This window comes from Panthera pardus, unplaced genomic scaffold (genome assembly GCF_024362965.1).
Source record: "Panthera pardus isolate Hobbes unplaced genomic scaffold, ASM2436296v1 HiC_scaffold_6, whole genome shotgun sequence".
NCBI lineage: Eukaryota > Metazoa > Chordata > Mammalia > Carnivora > Felidae > Panthera > Panthera pardus.
In genome coordinates, this window is record NW_026526991.1 from 233,782 (window position 1) to 259,302 (window position 25,521).

At 57.2% G+C, this 25,521-nt stretch overlaps 2 protein-coding genes and 1 long non-coding RNA gene across 7 annotated transcripts; 2 read left to right on the top strand and 1 right to left on the bottom strand.

Moving 5' to 3' along the window:
- Positions 1-1,998: 1,998 nt before the first annotated feature.
- Positions 1,999-3,551, top strand: GALR3 (galanin receptor 3). The gene is made up of 2 exons (XM_019446340.2): positions 1,999-2,358; positions 2,762-3,551. Exons 1-2 carry the CDS (start codon positions 2,000-2,002, stop codon positions 3,549-3,551), a joined length of 1,149 nt encoding a protein of 382 aa, XP_019301885.2. The 5' UTR covers position 1,999.
- Positions 3,552-13,493: 9,942 nt separating this feature from the next.
- ANKRD54 (ankyrin repeat domain 54) lies at positions 13,494-25,061 on the bottom strand. 2 transcript variants are annotated; one of them, XM_019446852.2, is made up of 8 exons: positions 24,623-25,061; positions 23,680-23,727; positions 18,404-18,502; positions 16,052-16,123; positions 15,527-15,574; positions 15,327-15,451; positions 14,988-15,095; positions 13,494-14,616 (listed from the first exon to the last, which is right to left on the bottom strand). In XM_019446852.2, the coding sequence occupies exons 1-8, from the start codon at positions 24,945-24,947 to the stop codon at positions 14,542-14,544; spliced, it is 900 nt and encodes a 299-aa protein (XP_019302397.2). In that variant the 5' UTR covers positions 24,948-25,061; the 3' UTR covers positions 13,494-14,541. The 2 variants fall into 2 exon arrangements, with proteins under 2 accessions (XP_019302397.2, XP_053750985.1); XM_053895010.1 differs by having other exon boundaries at positions 18,404-18,497; positions 24,623-24,736.
- Positions 19,284-23,103, top strand: LOC109265552 (uncharacterized). Of its 4 annotated transcripts, none has more exons than XR_002079256.2 (4): positions 19,284-19,683; positions 19,966-20,189; positions 21,753-22,570; positions 22,882-23,103. It is a non-coding gene; the product is annotated as an uncharacterized LOC109265552 (long non-coding RNA). The 4 variants fall into 4 exon arrangements; XR_008419502.1 differs by having other exon boundaries at positions 21,753-21,998; XR_002079257.2 differs by lacking the exon at positions 22,882-23,103 and having other exon boundaries at positions 19,287-19,683; positions 21,756-22,812.
- Positions 25,062-25,521: the final 460 nt, after the last annotated feature.

Below are 25,521 nucleotides of genomic sequence, written 5' to 3' on the forward strand. Positions count from 1 at the left end.
CTTTCACTTATTGCAAATTGTCTTCTGCCCCCACTACACGTGTCCAGTTTACCCACCACCTCACTGTCGTGAAATCCAGTGTGCCTCGTCCCTCCAAGGAGCTCGTCTCTCTAACCTTCTGGAAGCATTTGGCCATGTGGCCTACTCCTCCAAGAGTTCCAAGCAGAAGCCCACGCGTGACTGACTGAATTACCCAGCCATTTACCAAGACCAATTAACCTCTCTGCCTTTTGCCCCGACAAGAGGCTCCTAACGGATCAGGCATTAAATCATTCCCCCTTCCACGCATCCTTTTCACCCCAGGCCATAATAAACTAATTATAAACGAAACCGCGCAGATCCTGTCCCCACTCTAAAATTTTCACTGGGTCCTCATTGCCCTCAGGCTAAAGCCAAACTCCGCATGGGCACAAAACCCCTTCGTCTTCAGCCAGACTGAAGCTTAGGAATGCTGATGGGCCCCGGGATTCCAAGGGCCTGGGAGAGAAGTCCCATCTGGTCTCCAGAAGAGAGACTCCCGTTCTGGTTTCCTAGCCTAGGGCACTCCATTCAAGATGAGGAATCCTTTCTGAGCTTGGGTTAGAGCTCTACTTGGAGCAGGGAGGGAAGATGGAGTCGTTTAGGCAGGAGGTGAGAGTACCAGCAATGAATGGGCTGGGCCCTGGACACGGCGGGGTTAACTCCAGAGCGACTCTCAGAGAATCAATGGGTTACTCACTGCAGAAAGAGGCAGAAGCAGCGCAGGGAGGCAGAAAAGAACCGGGCAGAAGAGCATGCCACCTGGGGGAAATCAGGGACGGAGGAGGAGGAGCGGGAGGAGGAGGGGGAGGAGGCAGCGGCAGGCAGCGGCTAGTGGCTACTCCGGAGGGAGTGCTCAAGTCTGGCTCAGCAGAGGAGGTGCCTTAAAGGAGAAGAGAGAAGTGGGAGGCAGACCCGCACCTGCAGGGAGGCGCCAAGGGGCAGCCACTGAGCCAAGAGGCAGCCTCAGCCTGACCCGTCCACCCGGGATCAAGCAGGGCCCAGTGCCCAGAACTGAGGTGGGTGTTGCCTATTCTGACCTTCGGGGGGCTTGCTGCATGCTGGGGACTGGGGGCGCAGGTATTCCCTTTCTTCCCTCCTCCCTGCCGCTCCCCCACCCTACCCCCCCCCCCCCCCGCCACCCCACGCCCTTAATTTGTCCCACCATCCCGGAAGCCCCAGGCACGCAGGGGGATCCACAGGTAGTAGCCGATGTGGGCCGCGGGGTGGGGCAAGGGTGAGAGCGGGCACAGCTCGCATAAAGGCACGCACGAATACTTGCACGCGGTCAGAGGCACCACCTGTTACAGGCTGTCGGCACTCCAGCCTGGGAGCCAGGGCACCACGGTGGCAACAGCCCCGATCTGCCACGCCAGGGGTGCTATTCAGCCTCCCGTGTCCCCTCTCCCAGTGAGCCTCAATTGCCTCTTGTGCAAAGAGGGGGCAGTGACCTGTACGGTTTTCCCAGCTGTGCCACTGTGGGGCTCTCACCAAAGCGGACTTTGCAATGACTCAGGGATACCACCCATGCTCTGCCGCCTTTGACCCACGTCCAAGAGTCCCCCCTGCGCTTCAAATCCCCACGGGGAAATAAGGTAGTAGATATACAAGCACCTTGGGTTGGAGCGGCCCCTCCCCCATCCGCCGTGTCCTCATCGCATTCTGCCTGGAGGCGCCCACCTAGTAATCACCTTTGTGCCCTGAGCCCTGGGGGTGTTCCCGAGCAAACGGAGAAACCCACCTCAGACACCTACGTGACTGCCAGGCTTGCCCCGTGGGTCTCAGTGGTCACTCTTGGCTCTGTCTCCCCACTCCCATCCCCATCCCCCATGAGCTTCCCGCCCCCCCCCCCCCCCCAGACCTGGCCAGGCCCAAGCTAGGGGCCGGGATCGATCGAGCCCCCGGGGTCACGTGACCAGAGCTGGGGGCTCCTGCCTGAGCACTCCAGCTTCTTCTCCCCAGGTGCCCATCGGAGGGAAAGATGGCTGATGCGCAGAACGTCTCGCTGGACGGCCCGGGGAGTGTGGGGGCCGTGGCCGTGCCTGTGGTCTTTGCCATCATCTTCCTGCTCGGCACAGTGGGCAACGGGCTAGTGCTGGCCGTGCTGTTGCAGCCCAGCCCCAGTGCCTGGCAGGAGCCGGGCAGCACTACGGACCTGTTCATCCTCAACCTAGCGGTGGCCGACCTCTGCTTCATCCTGTGCTGCGTGCCTTTCCAGGCCGCCATCTACACACTGGACGCCTGGCTCTTCGGGGCCCTCGTTTGTAAGACGGTGCACCTGCTCATCTACCTCACCATGTACGCCAGCAGCTTCACGCTGGCCGCGGTCTCGGTGGACAGGTGCGCTCTATCTGGGGCCCGGCTCGGGTGGGCTGAGCAGATCTCTTAGGAAGGCGCACACCCGGCCAGGGTGCGGTCCCACCTGCTTTCGCGGCTCGACACTTGGGGTGCAACCCAGGCTCACTCTCGAGCTGACGACCCCCCGGGGCAAGCCCCTTCCCTCCGAGCCTCTAAGCCAACCCGGCTAGGGGCCAGGCACCGCTCTAAGCGCCTGGCGTGTGGGTTCCCCTCACCCCCGCAGTCCACCCTGCCGGGCTGGTCGCGCCGTCGCTCCGGCTGTCCGGACGCGGAAGGCCAGGCCGCCGGCCCAGAGGTGCGGCCGCAGCGTCCACGCGGGGGCGAGGGCGCGGGTGGGGGCCGCCCGCCCTCCCGCCTGCCCCGCTGACCCGGCGCCCGCCCGCAGGTACCTGGCCGTGCGGCACCCGCTGCGCTCGCGGGCCCTGCGCACGCCGCGCAACGCCCGCGCCGCCGTGGGGCTCGTCTGGCTGCTGGCGGCGCTCTTCTCGGCGCCCTATCTCAGCTACTACGGCACCGTGCGCTACGGCGCGCTGGAGCTCTGCGTGCCCGCCTGGGAGGACGCGCGCCGGCGCGCCCTCGACGTGGCCACCTTCGCCGCCGGCTACCTGCTGCCCGTGGCCGTGGTGAGCCTGGCCTACGCGCGCACGCTGCGCTTCCTGTGGGCGGCCGTGGGCCCCGCGGGCGCGGCGGCGGCGGAGGCCCGGCGCAGAGCCACGGGCCGCGCGGGGCGGACCATGCTGGCGGTGGCCGCGCTCTACGCCCTCTGCTGGGGCCCGCACCACGCGCTCATCCTCTGCTTCTGGTTCGGCCGCTTCGCCTTCAGCCCGGCCACCTACGCCTGCCGCCTGGCCTCGCACTGCCTCGCCTACGCCAACTCCTGCCTCAACCCGCTCGTCTACGCGCTCGCCTCGCGCCACTTCCGCGCGCGCCTCCGCCGCCTGTGGCCCTGCGGCCGCCGCCGCCGCCGCCGCTGCCGCCACGCCCGCTGCCCCCCGGGCGCCCGCCGCGCCCACCGCCGCGTCCGCCCCGCCACCGCGGGCCCTGCCGGTTGCCCCGGGGACGCCCGGCCTCGCGGGAGGCAGCCGGCGGGCGGCGGCCGGGGCGGGGGGCCCGGGGAGGAGCCCGCCCGCGTCGGAGAGGCCGGGCGAGCCTCGTCGGCCCCGGGACCGGAATAAACCCGGTCCGCCTCCACTCTGCCGGATGACCGTCTTTCCGTCATTCCGCTTCCCCCCGGGGCACGACGGCGACGAGGGGACGCGCCAACGCCGGGGGTCCTCTGAGACGCACTGGCCGAGCTGGGGCCCCAGCCCCCGTGGATGCCCCTGGGCGGTGAAATTGGGTCACCCCCGCGAAGCGCAGCCCCCTGGCCAGGCAGCTCCCAGACTCTGTCCACAGCCGGTCTGGCGGGAGGGCCGTTCCTCTGCCCGCCCTTCCAACCCGCTCAGCACCTTCTAGGCCCTGCTTCCTCAACCACGCTTTGCGAAGCCGCTTCTCCCTTCCAGGCTGTGTGGCCTGGGTCATGTAACCCCAAGCAGCTGATTTAGCAAAGAGTCGTGAAGCATTTACTGCGCATCTTACGCGGTGCTACGTCCTTCAATCTCATTATCGAAGCAGCTTTGCAAGGTAGATACATAATTAGTTCCCTTTCTGCAGATGTAGAAACCAAGGATCAGAGAGGTTTAGTAATTCGGGGGGCCTGTCTGAGTCGGTGGAGTGTGTGACTCTTGATCTCGGGATTGTGGGGTGGAGCCCCATGCTGGGTGTAGCAATTACTTAAAAATAAAATCTTCAAAAAAAAAAAAAAAAAAAAAAAAAAAGAAGAAAGAAAGAAAGAAAAAGGTTTAGTGATTTGTCCAAGCTCACATAGCTAGTGTTTGGCGGAAGTTGGATTCAAACCCACCGCTATTTAACTTTTTCTGCTCAGTGGAACCGCCTTCTCCACTTTGGGGGCCTCGGCTCTCAGTTTCCAAGGTTTCCAAGGTTTTCCTTGGCTCTTCCTGACTCCTGATCCTGCATCGGCCCTCTTCCCTAAACCAGCAGCTCCCACGTTTGACTCGATGTCTGGAAATCTCAGAGAGTTCCCAGTCCTCTTCTTTGGGACAGTTCTGTTCAGTACTCGGGCCGGCGAGTCCTGATGGGCTTGTCCCAGCTACCGAGTCCCAGGTCCACGGCCTGACCCAAGCCCCTTGGATTATTTCTTTCAGCCATTTGGTGCTCCCAGATCAGGTGAGAAACGGAGCCCCACTCGGGTCCCAGCTGGCCTCCCAGCAGTCCCGGCTGCCCTGTGGCCCCCACCCTCCCGTCCATGCACACAGCAGGGTAGTCGGTGACTGTGGAAACCTCCTAATTAACCAATAAATCAGTCCTGACGGTTGCAGAACTACCCAGTTTCCTCCCTCCCCCGCCGCCTCACCACACGCCAATAATATATATTAGCTTCAGGCTGAGGCCTAAGATCTTAACGGCCTCCTCGGCCCCCTGGCACACCTCCCGGCTGCCGGGCACCCTGGGAAGGTCCCTCACTGACAGTAGGCGGCTGCTGAGTCCTCCTCGCTGCCTGCCACCTGCCGCAGACCCAGGGGTCAGTGTCGGTCACCCTTCACACGGGGAGGCTGAGACCAGCTGGGGAAGTGGCTGCTTCAAGGGCCCAATCGCAGGGGCCTGACACCTGGGCCAGCGTCCCTTCTCGCACATGTCTGCTAAGGTTCCCGCGGCTGACTCAGGCCACAGCAGTGGGAGTGTTTCCGGGACGGCAGGGGCACGATGCTGCCCGCTTCTGCAGCACCCAGCACGGCCTCTACCTCCCTGAGGCCCTCACTCACAGCTCCGCTGGCTCGCCTGTGCCTCGCAGACAAGAGATATTACCTCCCTCTTCAGAAGGGAAAACTGAGGCTCCAGGAGACGAGGGAGCTTGGTCAAAGTCAAATGGCAAATGCGCGGCAGAGCTGGGATCCTAACTGGGCCTGACAGAAGGCTCTCATGGCAGGCCAGGCACTGGGAGAACATCTAAGACTATCTGAAGTTCGCTGCGTGACAATGGTGAGTGCCTACGGAGGAGAATGGGGAGAGGGGCGCCTGGGTGGCTCAGTCGGTTAGGCGACTGACTTCGGCTCAGGTCATGATCTCGCAGTTCGTGGGTTCGAGCCCCGCCTCGGGCTCTGTGCTGACAGCTTGGAGCCTGCTTCAGATTGTGTGTCTCCTTTTCTCTCTGTTCCTCCCCTGCTCACGCTCTGTCTCTCTCTCTCTCTCTCTCTCTCAAATAAAGATTAAAAAGAAATTTAAAAAAAAAAGTGACTTCCACTCGGGTCATGATCTCGCTGTTGGAGTCCCACGTCGGACTCGGCGCTTGGGATTATCTCTCCCCTTCTCTCTCTGATCCTTACCCGGTTCGCTTGCTCTCTCTCTCTCTCTCTCTCTCTCTATCAATCAATAGAAGAGGAAGCCCAGAAGCCCCAACTAATGGAGGACAGTATAGCCCGGACCAGAGCAGGCACAGAGCAGGTATTTGGATACTTGAAGATGGAGATGACCCTTTCCTTCCTTCTTTCCTTTACCCCCCAAAACATTTAAGTGCTTTGCCTAAAGCTGTGCCACAAGGGGGAGACAGAGAGGGCAGGACTTTGACCTGGTCCCTGCCTTCCAGGAGTTCTCAGTCTAGCTGGAGAGCCGAATATCAAAAGAAGAAACGAGAGAGCACCGTGTGATGGGGCCAGAACAGGAGAACACCCACAGTTCTGAACGGGCGCAGAGGAGGAAACTCCTGCCTTCCTGAGCAAGCCAAGTAGGAGTCCCACAGGAGTTAATACGCATTTAATTATCCCATGTCATATGCATCTTCCTAAAAGAAAGGTGAAAAGGGCCTGCCAGGTGGAGCAGCAGCCCATGCCAAGGCTGGGAGGGGTCGCGGGCTTGTGCAGCCGAAGCAGGGCAGGGTGAGGCCTGGGAGGCCAGGAAGCTGGGTGCAGTGAGATCCCGCAGCCTCCTGGGCCAGCTGGGGGGCAAGAACCTTCAGACAGGTGGTGATGCCATTGAAGGGTTTCAGGACGGGCCCCGTCAAGCATGTGGTCAAATGGCCCCCAGCATTTCTGTGCAGAGGCTGGACTGGAGATGCCAGGCTGGCAGCAAAGAGCACAATCCGGGGGGTGCTCCGCGAGCCCCTGGCCGGGGAGGTTGCCGCCAAGGGCCTGGCCTACGGCTGGGAAATTGTTTTGCCCTGGATTTGGCAGGAAGATTGGTGGCCTGCTGCCGGGCTCGGGCCTGGCCTCGGAGGCTCCTGGGTCTGCTTCAGGGGGCTAATGAAATGCTTGGAAGATAGTCGTAGGATTTCGGTTAGGAGAGAGCTGTGAGTCCTGTAGGGCCACAGGCAGGCACCGGGGGCTAGAGGACAGGCTGAATGAGCCCTGGCTATTCTCCGAGGCCCAGAAGAATCCACCAACCCGAGCCCCCTGTAGGATCTCAGGCTGAGCCTGAGGCAGCCTGGGGGTCCTGGCAGGAGCTTAGTTGCAGGGAGGTTCGAACTCTGCAGTCTCCTTCCCTTCCTATTTGTGCAAACCTCTTAGGGATGGGCCCGCAGCGCTCATGCCTTAGCGCCTGCTAGGCACAGACTTCTTCTGCCAGAAAAAAAAAGGCAGAAGCATGGGGGTAGGGGGGAGCCCGGAAGACCGTAACCCGGCTTGGGCAAGCGGAGAAGTCTTCCCAGAGGAGCTGGTGCCCAGGCCAAGTCCTGAAGTGGGAGTTAATTAGGGCAGATGGCAAAGGGAAAGACGGAGGAACACACGTGCACGGGCCACCCGGAGTCAGGCACAGCGTGAGGGGCCAGGGGCCTGGGACAGGGTACGGGGGAGCCTCAGCAGGAAGGGAGGTGGGAGAGGTGGGGACAGTTGCAAAGGATTCTGTAAATGTTGTCTGAAACTGAGGCTGCCCTTTGTCCTGAGGGCAACAGGGAGCCACCGAAAGGTTGTAAACAAAAGGGTAAATTTACCAGATTTACCCTTTAGGGAACTTTCTGGCTGCAAGGCAGGCTTTCAGGGGGGTGGGGGCAGAAGGGGGGGGTGGGGCAGGGAGACCAGTGAGGAGACTGGCGTGAGAATCTGCATCGATGAACGCATCCAAGATGTTGACAGTGGGTAAGGAGGTATGGACAGACAGGACAACCACTTACGAGGTACAGTCATTGGGACTTGGTGACTAAATGTTGGGGGGTGTCCCAGATGACATCCCGGACTTCTGGCTTGGGCTACTGGGGGTGGCAGTGGGGATAACAGGGGCACAGGCTTGAGGGGGAAACGTGCGGAGACTTCAGGGCCACGGGGGGTATGGTAGGGGGTGTCCACAGGGCACCTGCTACGCTCAGGCCTTGTACTTGGCCCTGGATTGTGTCTCATCTGCTTTAGAATTTGGAGATGGAGAAACTGAGGCTCAGAGAGATTAAGTAACTTGCCCAAGATCACAGAGCTAGCCCCAAACAGAGCTGGGTCTACCTTGGGCCTGATTTCGGTTCCACGGTCTTTAGGGAGAAGAGGCAGGAAGGGGTTGGCTGAAGCAGAGGGAGGAACTTGAATGTGCAAAGGTGACCCCCAGCCTCACCCCGCCCTGTGTGACAACTGTAGCCAGGGCTAAAACTCGGTCCTGGGGAGGGTGGGCGAGGTGAGGGCTCTGGCACAGCTACTGAACCCCTCACCCGGGAACAGCATCATCTATCAACTTCGAGGTGTGTGCCTGGGGACATAAATGCCAATTAACCGCCCCGAGACTTCCTGTTAATGAACATCAGTTCCTCAGCCCTGACGCAGGGCTCATTTGTGAGCCGCTGGCTAGATCCAAGGAGGCACGAGGCCAGAGAAACAGGCGGTGCAGGGGTGGGATTGTGTCCGGGGTGAGAGGACAAGACTCTGATTTATGGAGGCATCTGCTTGCCGCCAGGTTGTTTTAGGGGCTCAGGCTCTGTGTAGCAGTGATACCGAAGCAGGAGGAGGGGTAGCGTGGAGGGATGGGGGGGACAAGGGTACCAGCTTGGAGTACCTGAGACTTAGGGGCCATTGGGGGGTATGGTAGGGGATGCTGGGGAGGGTGCCGGCCCGAGCATCTCATGGACTTGCCAGGTCCAATCAGAGAGGCGGCACAGCGCAGGGGTCAAGGCCCGGACTTCGAGGGGCGCCTGGGTGGCTCAGTCGGTTAAGTGTCCAACTTCGGCTCAGGTCATGATCTCGCGGTTCGTGAGTTCAAGCCCCGCGTCGAGCTCTGTGCTGACAGCTCAGAACCTGCAGCCTGTTTCGGATTCTGTGTCTCCCTCTCTCTCTCTCTGACCCTCCCCCGTTCATGCTCTGTCTCTCTCTGTCTCAAAAATAAATAAACGTTAAAAAAAAAAAAAAAAAAAAAAAAAAAGGCCCGGACCTTGAGCCACACTGTCAGGTTTGAATCCTGCCTCCTGCACTTCACGTCTCTGACCTCTCTATGCCTCGGTGACCCGCAGGACTGAGCTCTGTCTGAGCCAGGTCCCAATCGAGGCAGACCACGCTGGGGTGCTCACTGGCTGCTACCCACTGTATGCGACATTGTCAGGGCTTCCCAGGCAGGTCCCCGTCTCCAGCACGCCCCTCACAATCGAGCTGAGGAGGCACGACTTACCCACCTGTGCCCCTCTGGGCGCGCTGACCACCAAGTGCTATCCTCCCAGGCTTTCGGAGTGGGAGAGAGTCACCAGGCTGGCATGGACCAATCACAGGGACAAGAGGACACCCTGGTGCCTGGCCTGGGGCTTCGGGAAAGATGCCTTGGCTTCCCTGAGCCTGTTTCTTTATGTATAAAATGAGTTGATCATACCTCCCTGAAACGCTGAGGCCTCAGTGTTCACTTGAGAGCGAGCCAGTGTCCGGGGGGTGGGGGTGGGGGGTTGGGGCTGTGTGTGATTCCCTTTGGGAGGCAGAGCTGGGACGGGGGCGGGGAGCCAGGGACTTTGTTGGGATTGCCCGGGCATCGGTCCAGCTTCCTGACCTCCTAACCTTGCCTTGGGCTCCATAGCTGAAGCAGTCTGGGAAGCAGACTGATAGGGATAGTGGCTTTCTCCCAGAGAGACTTTTCCCCTGCAGCTCGTGGTGCCCGCTCTGGGTAAGAATGCACCTGACCTCCAGGAGGTGACAGCCTGCCTCGCCTGGCTTCTGCCACCAGAACACATCTTGCAGACCTCTGCAGCCACCTCCCCCTCTGGCCGGCCTCTCATCTTCCTCGGCCCAGCACTTTCCAGGCAGTCTCCCGGTCCCACAACCAGCTCACGCCTGTCCTCCAGCCCCCAGGCCTGGCTCACGCTGCTTCGTCCACCCACCCAGCTCTGCAACCACCCTGGAAGGCTCGTAGTAATTGAGGCAACCACCAAAGGTCACCAAGGACCCCTCCGGAGCCCTGCCACCTCATACTGTCCTTTCTCTTACCCCCAGGTGACCAGATGCCTGCTTTGTCCACCAAGCATGCCGTATCACGTGCCTGGCAAGAAAAGGGCCAGACCCTCCCTACACCCGAGACTGGTCATGGAGACTGAGATGTCCCCTAGTAGGGACCATCGTCTGTTCATCCCGACTGAGTCCCGGGGCACACGGGTGGACATTGGCACTTTGGAAATCTTGGCAGAGATTATGTTAGACCTGGGCTGGGCCCCGGCAAGCTACTTTCTCTCTCTGAGCCTCAATTTTGTGCATCTAGAAAATGGCGGCAGCAATATGTTGGCTATCTTACATTTTCTAGCAAACACTAAATCAAAGGACTTGTATAAAGGGCCTGCTGGCACGTAGTAGGAGCTCAGCCAATGTCCTCGCCCTCAGTTTTAGGAAACTCTGCTTCCGAGAAGGCTCTAATTTCAGGCATGGTGGAAACAGCGGGAGCGTTGGGGGTGGGCCCAGGTTCGAGCCCAGCTGCCCAGTTGGATCCCTCTGGCAAAGCCGTATTTTTTCCTCGCCATCAAAAGCAGTAGCAAGGCTAGTTATCTCGACGGATGGTTGTGAGAACGTGTGAATATTCTTCTCCAAGCACTTAACCTCTGTTTGCCAGGGTTTTTGTCCTTTTGTTCACTGCTGTAGTCCCACCTAGAACATTGCCTAGACCATAGCCAGTGTTCAATAAGTATTTATTTTATTTTTTACACGTATTTATTTTTGAGAAAGAGAGACAAAGCGTGAGCGGGGGAGAGGCAGAGAGCGAAAGAGACATAGAATCCGAAGCAGGCTCCAGGCTCTGGACAAGCAGTCAGCACAGAGCCTGCGGTGGGGCTCGAACCCACAAACTGTGAGATCATGACCTGAGCCACCCAGGCGCCCGACAATAAGTATTTCTAACGTGAATGAAACGTGAGGTATAAAGCAAAGGACCCGACCCCGAAGGTGACATCAAAGGACGCGGATTTCTTCTTTCTGCCTGCCCCCACATCCTCCCCTCTTCCTGCTCCACAACCCCCCACCCTGCCCCTGCCTGCAACTCAGTAACTCCCAGAGCAGCCGGTAATAGAATTAACGCCTGTGCCCGTAACCTCTGCAGAGTTCTCCATCCTACCCCGCCCGCCCAGCTCAGCCAGCTTAGGGCCCACTTGTGTGCTTTCTGACTCACGCCAATGTCTGGCACTGACTTTAACTGGCTGGCTCTTCAGACAGACTTGGGGTTGCAGACATTTCCTGGCTGGAAATGGGGTGAGGCAGATTGGCTGACTGCCTAGCGGTCTGGCAAGTGTTTGATGACTGGCCTATCGGGCTGGGGAGGGAGTGGACCATAGCCCCTTCACTTGTCCCAGTGACCCATTCTCCTGGTTTTGTGGCTACAGGGCCAGGAGTGGGTGGGTGAGGCCAGGAGGAGGCTGGAGGGATGCATCCTGCTCTCCAGGTGGGGATGGCTTGGTCCAGGCCAAGGGCTTTTTAGGAGTCAGCCAGTGAGTCTCTGTCAGGCTGTTCTAGAAACACCTGAAGTCATCTCAGGGCAATTTCATAAAGTCCCAGAACCCTCCACCCTCTCAGCTCTGCCAGTGCAAAGCAGGCTGCCCTGGGAGATGGCTGGTCTCAGAAGTACCTAGGTACCCGAGTACCTAGGATGCCCTTGGCAGGGCTCCTACCCCTTTGCTCCCTAAGTTCTTTTTTTTATTCTTTTTTAATTTTTAAGTGTTTATTGTATGTATTTATTTTTATAATTTTTTTGTTTATTATTTTTGAGAGAGAGAGAGAGAGAGACTGAGTGCCAGCAGGGGAGGGGTAGAGAGAGAAGGTGACACAGAATCGGAAGCAGGCTCCAGGCTCTGAGCGCTCAGGACAGAGCCCCACGCGGGGCTCGAACTCACAGACTGAGAGATCATGACCTGAGCTGTACTCAGCCGCCCAACTGACTGAGCCACCCAGGCGCCCCTAAGTGTTTTTTTTTTTTTTTTTTTTTTAATGTTTATTTGTTTTTGAGAGAGAGAGAGACAGAGTGCCAGCAGGGGAGGGGTAGAGAGAGAAGGAGACACAGAATCGGAAGCAGGCTCCAGGCTCCTTCCTAGCTGTCAGCGCAGAGCCCAGCAGGAGGCACCAACCTATTAACCTCGAGATCGTGACCTGAGGCGAAGCGGCACACTTGACCCGGGGAGCCACCCAGGCGCCCCTGCTCCCGAAGTTCTGTAGCAAGGGTTCCTAACTTTTTCTGAGTGTGGACCCTGCTGCGAATGAAAGCTATGGCCACTTTTATCGGAAACACACATGCACACCCTTCACACAAAATCTTGCACAGTTTCTGGGGGTTCGTGCCTCTCCGAGAGCCCATTTATTGAACCCCTTAGCCCTGAAGCTGAGAAACAGCTTCAACTCTCTCCAGGGTGATCGCCCCAGGGGTAGGGTGTGGTATGGAGGCCCAGAGGGGTGGGACCCAAGAGAATGGGCCCACTGAGTTTGAGGTCCATGCCCTCCCACCCCTGCCTCCTCTTTTGCCTTGACCCTCTCCTGCCCAGCCCCACCCCCGGGCTCATGGGCCAAGGGGCTCGTGTGTAGGCATCAGCCCCAGCAGAGCCTCTAGTGAGGTCAAAGTCAAACGTGCTCCTGGACCTGAGTGGGCAGAAAAGCCCCCCACCCTTGTACTTCTCGCACTCCCCTCTCCTCACTCCGCCCCTCACTCCTCGCCTTTCACAGCGCGCCCCTCCCCTCAGCACTAAAGTTCCCCTCAGCACTGCCCTTCCCCACGGCGCCCCGCCCCTCGGCGCGCCCCTCCCGTCGGCACCGCCCTCCCTCACGGCGCCCCTCCCCTCAGCACCGCCCACCCCCACGGCGCCCCGCCCCTCGGCACCTCCCTCCCTCACGGCGCCCCGCCCCTCCGCGCGCCCCTCCCCCTCAGCACCGCCCCCCTCCCCCCCGGCACCCCTCCCCTCCGCGCGCCCCTCCCCCTCAGCACCGCCCCCCTCCCCCCGGCACCCCTCCCCTCAGCGCACCCCTCCCTCACGGGGCTCCTCCTCTCAGCGCGCTCCTCCCCTCCCTCAGCCACGTAGACAGGCAGTCCTTTTACTCCGCGGCAGCAGCTTGAGCTCCGGGGAAACTCGTTTGCTTCTTCGGCCCCTCGCTCTCCCCAGTCTCGGGCCTAGCACGCTTTCCCTTCCCCACCCCTGCCGTCCTGGTGGAGCTTCTCCTCTCACAGGGTCCTGAGGGCGGCCCCCAGCCGGTATCTCCTACCCACACAGATCTTTTCTCTTCGGGGCCTGGGGAGCAGCTGGGCTCCGCGGGTTCAATTCCGATGTGATCAAGCTGGGCTTTGGGGGACAAGCTCCCTTCTGAAAAGTAGCCAGGGCCCCGATGAGGTGAGAGGGCAAGCGGGGCAGAGCCAGGGTGGACGTGGATGGTGACGGGAGTGGGGCGGGGGGGGGAGTCTGTCTTTACTCCGCAGTCAGCGCCTTGGAGAGGGCCAGGCGGTGCCTCCCCCCACCCCCACCCCGCGTCCCCCCTCTTGTGGCGGACCCCTGCCGTGAGGCGCCCTGCCTTCGGCGGCGTGTCCACTGCCCACAACGCGGGCAGAGTCTGCTCCCGCAGGGGCAGGAGTGGGGTACCTCCCTTACAGTGAGTCCTGCGCCTCCTCGAGTGCCTCAGTCTCCCGAGGCTGCAGCCACAGAGAGACGTCCACAAACTTGGTGGCTTAAAACAACACACATTTATTCTCTTACAGTTCTGGCGGTCAGAATTCTCAAGTCAGACTCACTGGGCTAAGGTCAAAGTGTCAGTAGGGCTGGTTCCCTCAGGGAGATCTGAGGGGAGAGAATCTCATTTCCTTGCCTTTTCTCGCTTCCGTGGGCGCCTGCGTTCCTTGGCTCTGACCCCTTCCCGCTGTGTCTCCTGCGCACTCTCTGACCTGCTTTCCTGTCACCCGGGTCCCTGCGATTGCATCAAGCCCACCTGGGTAGCCCAGGAGGGTCGCCTTGCCCGAAGACCGTTAATTTAACTATGTCTGCAAAGTCCCTTTTGCCCGATGAAGTCATGTTCACTGGTCCCTGGGGATAAGAACGCGGCCATCTGGGGCGGGGGAGGGGACCTCTACTGAGCCCACGACAACTAGGCTGCAGAAGGGACCACTCCGCCCTGCTGGTATTTCAAAGACTGGGAGAAAAAGGGGGGGCCTTTTCTGCCTTGGGTTCAGCAGGGTCCTTCCAAGCCTTGTATTTCTAAGGTCTGGGCTTCACCAACCCTCCCTTCCAACCGGAGACACTCACTGCAATGTCTCCTTGAAAGTCAGGTGGCAAGCCGAAATCTACCTGCTGGTGAGGGGTTCAGGGCCAGCCAAGAAGCCCCCGAGGGTGCCGGCCTTAAGCCCACACCCCGCTGGCTGTGACAAGCCCACGGCCCGGGAGGGACACAGAGAAGGCCCTGGGGCCTGCCGCGGGGGGCAGGGAGGCCGCGAGACGAGTGAGGCCCGCTAGGCTGCTGTGCTGTGGGAGCGGAGGGGGAAGTGGGGGCTGTGGTCCCCGCCCACAGAGATGACAGAGACCGTGGCTGGGAGCGGCGCCGAAGTCACGGAGCCTCTGTGAGAGTGCGTCTCTGCCCCGTAGCATCTGGGGGCAAGGCCTCACCAGACACGCGTGTGGCTCCAAAGTCCCAGCTTCGGGCTTTTCCTTTGTGATGAGAGAGCAGCGGGGGCAGGGGGAGGGCAGCGGCGGCAGAGCAGGAAGGCGGGGAGCCTCTCTTGCTACCTCTTCTCCGTGTTCTGCATCTGCAAGCTGAGGGACGTGAAGCTGGCCAGGAGGTCGGTCACCTCATCCACCTGTGGGACAAAACCACGGCTCTGTCACGGGTGCCACGACGGGCCCAGCTGTCTCGGCACCCGATCTCCACCCTGATGCCCCAGACTCGGGAGGGTAGGCGTTGTCTCCTGGGGCACGTGGTGGCTTCACTGACTGTGGAGCAGCTGTCCCATCGATAGTCCTGGACTCCAGCTGGTCTCAGACTGTCCCAGAGAGAAGGGCCACAAGTGGCGTCAAAGGACGCAGACGGGGGCTCCGAGGTCCACAGGGGGCTACAGCCCCCCAGCCGCGGCCTCTTTCTACTCTGAACGTCTAGCTGTAGCACAGCAGAGCGGCACCGGCCCCGAGGCTCCCGCCAGGCCCCGGGTCTGGCCCTGCCGCCGCAGCTCACCTGCTCTCTGGTGCTCGTCATCTGCAGGCGGGTGCAGAGGTCGTCCAGCCGTTCCCGCTGCTCGTGCCGCCCCAGGCGCTCCAGGTACTCCCTCAGCATCTGGATGATCTGGAACAAGGGGCCGGGCTGAGTTGCTGGGGGTCTCACTAGGTGGCAGAGAGAGAGAGCTGCCACCGCCGCCGCCGCGATGCCCAGTGGAGCGGTGGCCGGATGGGATGGGGTCGGTGTGAAGCAACCCAGGCGCCCGGGTGCTGGGGGCAGAGGCGTGCCTGTCTGTGGTCCGGGCGGCACCTGTCCGGCGCTTGTTTGTGCCGTTGGCCCAGCGTGAAGGGCACTCACCTGCTTCACCTCCAGCCGCACAGCCTCCAGGCACTGGGAGTGGCCCTCCTGCAGGATGTTCAGCTTTGACTTGGCCAGGTGCAGGGGCGTGCGGCCAGCTCGGTCCAAGGCATCCACACGGGCCCCTGCGGGAGCAGGCGGAGGTGAGCGCGCCGGGGGTGAGGGCGCGAGAGGAGGGCGAGGGGGCGGGGAGCACGTACCTCCTCGCAGCAGTGTAGTGATGACGGGGACATGGTTGGTGCAGGCCGCTGAGGAAGAAGAACAGGGACCTGAGAGTCCGGGACACCAGGGCTTGGCCCGGTGTGCCAGCTTGGCTGCAGTCGCTGGGACTGTGCCTCCCGGTGTGCCTGCACCAAGGCAGCAACGGGGCGGGTCCAACTCCCTCCCCGTTCAGCTAGGGAGACCGAGGCTTGGGGATGGGACCTGCTGCACCGCGAGCCATAGTGTGGGTCGGCCACGGGGCAGGAACAGGCTTCAGGTCTCACCTTCCCCAGCAGAGCTCTGCTGAGCCATTGAGGTTGCTAAAGCAGCTGTGCTCAGGACCCAGCCAACCGGTGACCCAAGGGGGAGTCCATGAGAGGCAGACTGGGGGGGTGGTGGTGGCCCCGGGGGCTCGAGCTCTCCCCAGATGATATGAGATCCTGCTGGGAACTTACAGGCAGGCCCCCGGGCTCTCCATCAAAGGAGCCTATCTGTGCCGAGAGAAAGGTGTCCTGGAGGCTTACCCAGGTGCAGCGGTGTGTTCCCCAGCCCATCTCGCTGGTTGGGATCAGCCCCGTGGTCCAGGAGCAGCTGTACTGGAAATAGGAAAACCCACAAGGACTCTAACCGCCACCCCTACCTAGCTAAAGAGGCTTCTTCAAAGTGTGGAATATTGAAAGCAAACACGGTTCTCTAGGTTGTTTCATACATCCGTTCGTTTGTTCGTTCATTCATTCATTCATCCACTTACTCACAGGGTTCATGTGCAGGATTCTGAGGGCCAGGAACTACGGATTCTGGGAGAGCCTCCTGGCCCATGCAGGTTTGAAAAGACTGAGATTTTTTTTTTAATTTTTCAAATTTATTTATTGAGAGAGAGACAGCACGGGCTGGGGAGGAACACAGAGACAGGGACACAGAATCTGACGCGGGCTCCAGGCTCTGAGCTGTCAGCACAGAGCCCGACGCCAGGCTCAGACCCATGAACCATGAGATCATGATCTGAGCCAAAGTCAGACGCTTAACTGACTGAGCCGCTCAGGCACCCAGAAAAGACTGAGATTTTTAAGGGTTAGAGAATGTTCTTCTGGGGCGCCTCAGTTGGTTAAGTGTCCAACCTTGGTTTCGGCTCAGGTCACGATCTCACGGTTCACGTTTTTTGAGCTCAAACCCTGCCTCGGGCTCTGTGCTGATAGCGCGGACCCTGCTTGGGATTCTCTCCTGCTTGCTCACTCTCTCTCTCTCTCAAAAATAAACATTTTAAAAAAAAGATGGGGCGCCTGGGTGGCTCAGTCGGTTGAGCGTCCAACTTCGGCTCGGGTCATGATCTCGCGGTTCGTGGGTTCGAGCCCCACATCGGGCTCTGTGCTGAGAGCTCAGAGCCTGGAGCCTGCTTCGGATTCTGTGTCTCCCTCTCTCTCTGCCCCTTCCTGCTCATGCTCTCTCTCTCTCTCTCTCTGTCAAAAATAAATAAACATTTAAAAAAATAATAAAAGAAAATAAAAAAAGAAAGTTCTTCCAACAGCAGTGGCTACTAGTAAGGGCTCTCAAGGACATTTTTTGCTCTTTCCACAGTCAAGTGCCATAGTGGGAATTAGGCCAATAGAAGATGCTGAACATCCCCCTCCCTGAGAGTCTCTATGCCCTCTCAAAGGTGGGTCGTGGTATTGAGGGCTTATCGGTTACCCAGATGGATGTGCAGGCAGACTTAACTCATGTGACAAGGCCAGGTTGAGCCACATGCCACATACAGAAACCAACGCAAGAGGTATTTTAGACCTAAATGTACCTTAGACCTAAATGTAAAAGCTGAAAGTCTTTTGAAAGGCTGGTAGAAGAAAACAAGAGAGTATCTCTACGACCTTGGGATAGGCAAGGTCACAGAAATCCTTAAATAGGTCAAAGAAATGCTAACCATTAAAAAGAAAAGATCGATAAATTGGGTTCATTAAAATTAAGAACTTGGGTTCACTGGGGTGCCTGGGTGGCTCGGTCGGTTAAGCGTCCGACTTCGGCTCAGGTCACGATCTCACAGTTCGTGGGTTTGAGCCCCGCATCGGGCTCTGTGCTGACGGCCCAGAGCCTGGAGCCTGGTTTGGATTCTAGGACTCCCTCTCTCTCTGCCCCTCCCCCACTCACACCCTGTCTCCGACTTCGGCTCAAGTCATGACCTCGTGGCTCATGGGTTTGGGCCCCAGGTCCAGCTCTGTGCTGACAGCTCAGAGCTCAGAGCCTGCTTCGGATTCTTTGTCTCCCTCGCTGTCTGTCCCTCCCCTGCTCGCGTTCTGTCTCTCTCTCTTAAAAATAAATAAACACTAAAAAATTTAAAAAACAAAACAGGAAAACGAACCTCTGGTACTCAAGGTCTACGTGGGGCTAAGGAGCAGAAAGGTAGGCTGCCAGGGTGCTGAAAATATTCTTTTCTTTCCTATTTTTTAAAGTAGGCTCTACACCCAACGTGGGGCTCAAACTCACGACCCTGCAGGGCTCGAAGGATCACGACCTTGATCATGTGATCAAGAGTCACGCGCGCTACTCACTGAGCCAGGCAGGCACCCGTGTTAATCTTCTTTAGCTTGATCTGGGTGGTGCATACATACAGAAAGCTCACCGTTCATGAGTTAAACCACATCCAAAAATGACTCTTAAAAGGGGGAGGGAGGGGCTCCCCTGCTGCTGCGCTTGGTGCTGGGTAAATGTTGCCGGAACGTCTCGGAGGCCTGGCCCCAACCACAGAGTCGATCGTATTCTTTCCCCTTTCTGGCAGTGCTAGTTCCACAGGCCGAGGGAGTGAGGAGCCCCCCCCCCCCCCCCCAGCACCTCTAGAGAGAGGCTGCTTGCCCAGCTCCCCTCTCCCCTCCCTCCCCGGGACTCACCGATCTGGTCGTTGCCATTGCAGGAGGCAAAGTGCAGAGCTGTGCGGCCCTTGTCATCAGCTGCACAGGGATCTGTGCCATCTTCCAGCAGCTGCTGCACTGACATCGCCAAGACAGAGGGAGGGAGGGCGACAGAGAGGTAGTGTTAGTTACGCTGCAGCCCCCGGGGGTGAACACGGATGCTCAGGGGACCCTGCAGGTAAGGCACCGATCAGCCACGGGAGAGCGAGCTCCTCCTGGATGCCGGCCTTACAGGGAATGTCATGACAAGGGACTCACTCTCCTGAGGGCACAACTGGGAACCCCCGAGTCGGGCTGCTCAAACTACGTCTAGGGTTAGAACATCATAGAAGGATCTTGGCCCTCAGCGTCAGGGGTTCTCGAATCACAGAAATCCCCGGCACACAGACTTTGGCCCCGCATCCATTTGGATACACACCCTTTCCAGTTGGACACAGCAGCCCAAGCTGCGGGGCAGCGCTCACTTTGCTCCTGGGAGGTGGCCTTTTAGAGTGAGCGGCCAGAGCACAGGTTTGGAGCCACAAAGACTAAGTCCCAGGCTGAGCTGAGTAACGAAGAAAGGAGTACGTGGCCAACGGCACGGGGCAGTGGAAAGAGCGGGGCTCAGAGCAGGAAGGCCTGAATCTGGGTCCCAGTTCACCGGCAAATGGGAATAATCTCCACCCTGCCGATCTCCAGAGCTGCTGTAATAACGATAATGGATGTGAAATTTCTTCGTTGCAAAGTATGGAGCCATTATAGAATGTGAGGCATTATGTGACACATGTGTGTGTCCAGCTGAAATGGACAAATTGCTGCCAAACATCATTTTAAACTTTTTTTTTTTTTAACGTTTATTTATTTTTGAGACAGAGAGAGACAGAGCATGAACGGGGGAGGGGCAGAGAGAGAGGGAGACACAGAATCCGAGACAGGCTCCAGGCTCCGAGCTGTCAGCACAGAGCCCGACGCGGGGCTCGAACTCACGGACCGCGAGATCATGACCTGAGCCGAAGTCGGACGCTTAACCGACCGAGCCACCCAGGCACCCCTACCAAACATCATTTTAGAGCAACTGGCATTTTTAGTCTCCGCCAGCGAACCTCTCAAGGACTCCGGACGAAGCCCGGAATCTCCTCCTCCTCCTTCCCTTCAAGCTCAGGTAGCCACTCCATCATCCGCGGGTCCTGGGTGCCCACTTCACCTCGCTGCTCTAACCTTCAAACGCCGCGCGGGTTTTGGATACCGTCCCCCTACGCCGAGCACCAGCCTGGCACCAGGTACCTGACTGCTAAGCCCGGTGACCCCCCCCTGCTGCCAGGTATCATGTCCATCTTACAAACCAGGAGAAGCACCCCACTATGTGATGTGCCCCGGGTACATTCACCCGGCTATCAGGGGGCAAGGCTGCGAGACAAGCCCAGACTTCTCTGGTCTCTCCAGAACTTAGACCTCTCCAACTAAACGCATCACCTCAGGTTTTTCTTTTTTTTTTTTGGCGGGGGGAGGTTTATTTTGGAAAGGGGATCACTTTATATTCTTTTTCTTGAATTATATTGTAGGTTTTTTGTTTCGTGCATCTTACTTAATACTGAGGATCGAGACGGGATTTGTGTAGCTCCAGGATCGCTGTTGACTAACTGAATGAAGGTGGTAGGAAAAGGATTAGGAGAGTGGAAGAGAAGTAAGGGCTTCAGGCCATCTCAGTACATTCACCAAAAGACAACCCGCATCAAAGAGATAAGACAAAGCTAAAAAAGTCCATTCTCTTTTGTGATTTGTGCAGGTATGGTCTTTTTGGTTGGTTGGTTGGTTTCTTTCTTTCTTTTGAGAGAGAGAGAGAGGGAGAGAGAGAGAGAGAATGCAAGGGGGGAGGAGGCAGAGGGAGAGGGAGAGGGAGAGGGAGAGAGAGAGAGAGAGAGAAAGAGAAAGGAAGGGAGTCTCAAGCAGGCTCCACGCTCAGCGGGGAGCCCCATGTGGGGCTCGATTCCATGACCCTAGGATCATGACCTGGACGGAAATCAAGAGTCAGATGCTCAACTAACCAACTGACTGAGCCACGTAGGTGCCCTGGGCAAGTCCAGTCTTTTTGGAGAGCACTACAGCAGTATCTACCAGAAGCCATCAAAATATGCCTATCTTGGGGCGCCTGGGTGGCTCAGTCGGTTAAGCATCCGACTTCGGCTCAGGTCACGATCTCGCAGTCCGTGAGTTCAAGCCCCACGTCAGGCTCTGTGCTGACAGCTCAGAGCCTGGAGCCTGTTTCAGATTCTGTGTCTCCCTCTCTCTCTGACCCTCCCCCGTTCATGCTGTCTCTCCCTGTCTCAAAAATAAACGTTAAAAAGTATATTTAAAAAACAACAAAAAAATATGCATATCTTTTGATGTGATAACCCCATACCTGGGAAATTATCTTAAAAATGAAAAACCGTTGTGCAAATATATGACTAACTAAATAGCCCTTGCTTTGTCCCTCTGAAGGCATGACGGGCATCTTTTAAAAATTGTGGTGGGGCGCCTGGGTGGCTTAGTCGGTTAAGCGTCCGACTTTGGCTCAGGCCACGATCTCGCGGTTCTTGGGTTCAAGCCCCACATCAGGCTTTGCGCCGACGGCACAGAGCCTGCTTTGGATTCTCTGTCTCCCTCTCTCTCCCTCCCTGCTCATGCTCTGTCTCAAAAATAAATAGACATTGGGGCACCTGGGTGGCGCAGTCGGTTAAGCGTCCGACTTCAGCCAGGTCACGATCTCACGGTCCGTGAGTTCAAGCCCCGCGTCGGGCTCTGGGCTGATGGCTCGGAGCCTGGAGCCTGTTTCCGATTCTGTGTCTCCCTCTCTCTCTGTCCCTCCCCCGTTCATGCTCTGTCTCTCTCTGTCCCAAAAATAAAAAATAAACGTTGAAAAAATAAATAAATAAAAAAAATAAATAGACATTAAAAAAAAAAGCTTTTGAAAAATTGTGGTTTTGATTGGAGAATGGAATGCTACAGTAATTTTTGGTTTTTACCTTGTAAGCTTAAAAAAAAAAACAAAAACCCATACAGCCATGTATTCACTCTACAAAGAGGGGGAAAATGACATTTCCATTTTGAGAAAACAAATGGCGACAGAGACCGTGAAAAATTACCCAGCCTACAAAATTGTGTATATAGCACAGTTTGCAAGCCCATAACGAAAAATTCTCTGCGTAGGACAAAGGATGGGAAGGGACGGTGTCACCAAAACATCAACAGAGATTATTTCCTTTGCTGCTTATGGATGTTTTTCTTGTCTATTTCCCTAAGCACTCAAATATTTTAACTGTGTATATAATTTTCATATATGTGAAAATATGTTATTATTTAACAATAGCAGGACATCAATTTTATGCCCACGGTAATTGCTAAACTACAGCAAAAACCCAATAAACATGCGGAGAAGGAAAAGGAAATGCTGACCATAGAGAGAAAAGCAATAAAGAGGCTAATCCTACAGAGTCACCGTCGGAGCCTTGCAAGAGCCTGGTAAACCTAAGAGCCATTTAGATTTGAAGATGAGTGTGTCAGAGACTCTGGAAAATTACAGCATTTCTCTCAGTATAATGAAACCCCCAACCATGTGAGTACCTGATTCAAGATGAACTAAGCTTTCTGTGGAAGGGAAGCGTAATTCAAATATCCTCTGGCCACACACTAGCGATCTTAAAAAGAGAACACATCATTTTTTCCTTGAAAAGCTATCTGGGCTGCTGCTGAAATATTCCCAAATATTCAAGTTCATGGAAAAGGGGACCAAAGCGAAGAGAGCTGAAAAGGCCTCCAGTTTCCAGGCCTGTTCACTAGGCTACGCCAGGGGTAATGGAACCATTTCAAGGCCCGTGGTTTAAAAAAATTTTTTTTAATGTTTTTATTTCTTTTTGAGACAGAGAGAGACAGAGCATGGGCGGGGGAGGGGCAGAGAGAGAGGGAGACACAGAATCCGCAGCGGGCTCCAGGCTCCGAGCTGGCAGCACAGAGAGACAACAGCGTGAGGGTTCCGTCTACTGTCGCTGACCTTGAAGTTAGAGGGAGAAGACTCCAGGCCAAGGGGTGTGGGTGGCCCCTATACGTTGAAAAGGCAGAGGGAGACCGAGTTTCCTCTGGAGCCTCCAGAAAGAAATGTAGCCCTGCGGATACCCTGCTTTCAGCACGGTGAGATTTGTGTTGGATTTCTGACCCCCAGAATTGTATGCGAAGGAACGTGGGTTGGGGCGCCTGGGTGGCTCAGTCGACTTCCGCTCAGGTCATGGTCTCGCGGTTTCTGAATTCGACCCCCCCGTCGGGCTCTGCGCTGGGATCCTCTCTCCCTCACTCTCTGCCCCTCCCCTTCCCAAGTAAAATAACTTTAAAAAAAAAAAAAAAAAGGATATTTGTGTTGTTTTAAATCACTATGTTTGTGGTAATTTGTTGCAGCAGCCGTGGACAACGAACATATAGATAAACTTTGATTTTTTTTCCTCTAGAACTTGCCCTTCTACCTCTGATGCTGCCACTGCCCTGTCGGCCAATGAACGCTGGACAGCAACAATAAAAAACCTGAGTGGTGGGGCCCCTGGGTGGCTCAGTCGGTTAAGCGTCTGACTTCGGCTCAGGTCACGATCTCACAGTTCGTGGGTTCGAGCCCCGCGTCAGGCTCTGTGCTGACAGCGCAGGGCCTGGAGCCTGCGTAGGATTCTGTGTCTCCCTCTCTCACTGCCCCTCTCCCATTCATGCTCTGTCTCTCTCTGTCTAAAAAATAAATAAACGTTAAAAAAACATTTTTTTAATAAAAAAAAAAAGAAAAAAAAAAACCCGGAGTGGTGTCCTGCTAGGAGCCCCTCCCACTCCCTTCACATGTCAACGAAACAAGTCTGAGAACCACTGACCCAACTACCTCAAAGCCTCAGCTCTGCTCAGACGGCGGCCCTCCTGGCAGTTAAAGCTGACTGTTCGTTCCCGTTAGCCAGAAATTCTAAAAAGCTCCTACCCTTGTTGCCAGGTGCCAAGGATACAAAAGCAGACCTGGTCCCAACCTCAGGGAGCCCACAGAGCGATGAACGCTAGGACATCGGGAAGTTCAGGGTGACGGGGATGCATGGGAAGAGGAAGCATGTAAACCAGACTTGTCTCTTGCAAGTGAATTACAGTTATACAATATATACTATGAGTTTGGTCCAAGGGGTGAGCTGGCATACTGAATTCAAGCGCTGTCTTCCCAGGAACCGGTTGCCTCGAGTTTTCTTCCCCTAGCCCAGAGAGCTAGCCCTGCTTTGCACACTCACCTGTTTCCACGTCGTTGGCATTGGCCGAGTCCCTCAGCCTCTTCAGAGCTGTGAAGAGAGTAAGAGAGTTCCAGTTCGAAACAAAACAAGTCATGATGAAGCCGAAAGTGGACGGCTTCCTAGCTAATCCACCATTCACCCACGATAGCATCTAGAGGGACAGAAAGGCACCAGGATACAAGAGACACTACCCTGGGAACAAGGAAAAGACTTGAAATGCGGCACGGCAAATGCGAAAGGCACATTGTGTCGCCAATCCTTCAAGGCCTTTGGAGTCAGCTCCTGGCTCTCCAAGTCACCCACACAATGTAAAAATGTAAAAAATTCTGAAAGGTATGTGACTTGCAGCAAGGCAATGTCTCTGAGCCTCAGTTTCCTCTTCCACATAATGGGAACGGTTTCTGCATCGCTTGGAGTCATTGTGAGAATCGGAAATGATCACCTACCGCCCCACAGGCTCTGGCACACAACAAAAGCAGAGTGATCGCCGCAGGTTCATCACCTTCCTCAATTCACCAAACATCCCCGCAAAGCAAGTACTGTACTCACTTTGCAGACGAGAAAACTAAGGCTGTTAAAGCTTCTATAGTTCGCCTAAGGCTTAAACGAGGTACAGGGGTCCACACCCGGTCTGTGCGTTTAAACGAGTTGGTAAAACTTGCCTCCCCTCTCCGATACTAAAAGTAGTCTCCAGTGCTCCATTTTATCACCTACTTACTGATAACCGCCTGGAGTCATGAAAAAGTTTCCGTTCAGGAATTACCAGGCGCTTAAAGACAGTCTCTTTCACCTTCACGGTCCTTAGCGGCGCTAACATCCTGATTCCTACCGAAAGGAGACTCGCCTCGGGAGGGGTCGCTCGGGGCCCTGGGCTCAGCCGTCCGAGGACCCCGTCCGGAGGGATCGGGGGAGGTCAGGGCCCCGGGGTGTCCGCGCTCCTCACCGTGCACCTCCTTGCCAGTGGGCCCGAGCCGGCGGTGGGGCCTGGCGGCGCGTCTCAGCCGGCCGGCAGGGATCTTACAGCGCAGCTCATCGCGGGGCTCCGCGTCCTGCTGCCACAGGACGTGCAGGTAGCGCAGCGGGGACTGGGCCCCGCCAGACGCCCGGCCGGGGAGGCCCGCGCCGCCGCCCAAAGCAGACCCGAAGTCCGCGAAGGAGAAGAGGCCCTCGGGGCCCGTCAGCGGCTCCGGGGCCACGGCGCACTCCCCATCCGAGCTCGAGCGGCCGGAGCGCGGCTCGTCGTCCGCGCCCCCGGCGGCGGCTGCCATGGCAACGGCTCTGCGCGGGGCCTGGCCGCCGGAGCCTCGTTCCCGACCCACCAACCGACCCGCTTCCTCCGCCCTAAGCCTCGCTGTCAGCGGGCGAGCGGGCGGGTCCGGCCTGCAACCACGGCAACCGAAGGGACGGGGGGGCGGACTCCTGTCGCGAGCAGCCAACCGGGCACGGTCGGGGCAACAGAATTGGTTTCCGGCAGCGCGATTGACGGACATAACAACCAATCACAAATTTGAACGGCTTACGCCCTCGCCGTACGTCGCCGCCGGAGCCAGTAAAACAGCTAAGTTTAAGACACCCTTATTTTTCCCCCCTCCGTTACCCCCATCGGGTGAGGGAAAGATAACGGGCAGAAGCTTTAACCAATCCCGTTAAGATGATCTGCAACCACTCTCTAAGGAAAATTAAGAAGCCGAACTATGGGGATGCATACGGTTGCATTTCAAAGAAATGAAGTTAAAAAAAAAAAAAAAAAAAAAAAAAAGGACTTCCTGGTTGGAAGTGCCTAGTGCAAGTAGGAAAATGAGAATGTGTTAAAATTGGGGGCTATTACCGCAAACTGAGGAG

Excerpts from the sequence above, each read along its gene's own strand:
- ANKRD54 (XM_019446852.2), bottom strand. The coding sequence starts at position 24,947 with ATGGCAGCCGCCGCCGGGGGCGCGGACGACGAGCCGCGCTCCGGCCGC. Across the intron at positions 15,096-15,326 it reads TGCGGCTGGAGGTGAAGCAG|ATCATCCAGATGCTGAGGGA; the intron begins GTGAGTGCCCTT and ends CCCTTGTTCCAG. Across the intron at positions 14,617-14,987 it reads TGACGAGCACCAGAGAGCAG|GTGGATGAGGTGACCGACCT; the intron begins GTGAGCTGCGGC and ends TTTGTCCCACAG.
- GALR3 (XM_019446340.2), top strand. The coding sequence starts at position 2,000 with ATGGCTGATGCGCAGAACGTCTCGCTGGACGGCCCGGGGAGTGTGGGG. Across the intron at positions 2,359-2,761 it reads GCCGCGGTCTCGGTGGACAG|GTACCTGGCCGTGCGGCACC; the intron begins GTGCGCTCTATC and ends GCCCGCCCGCAG.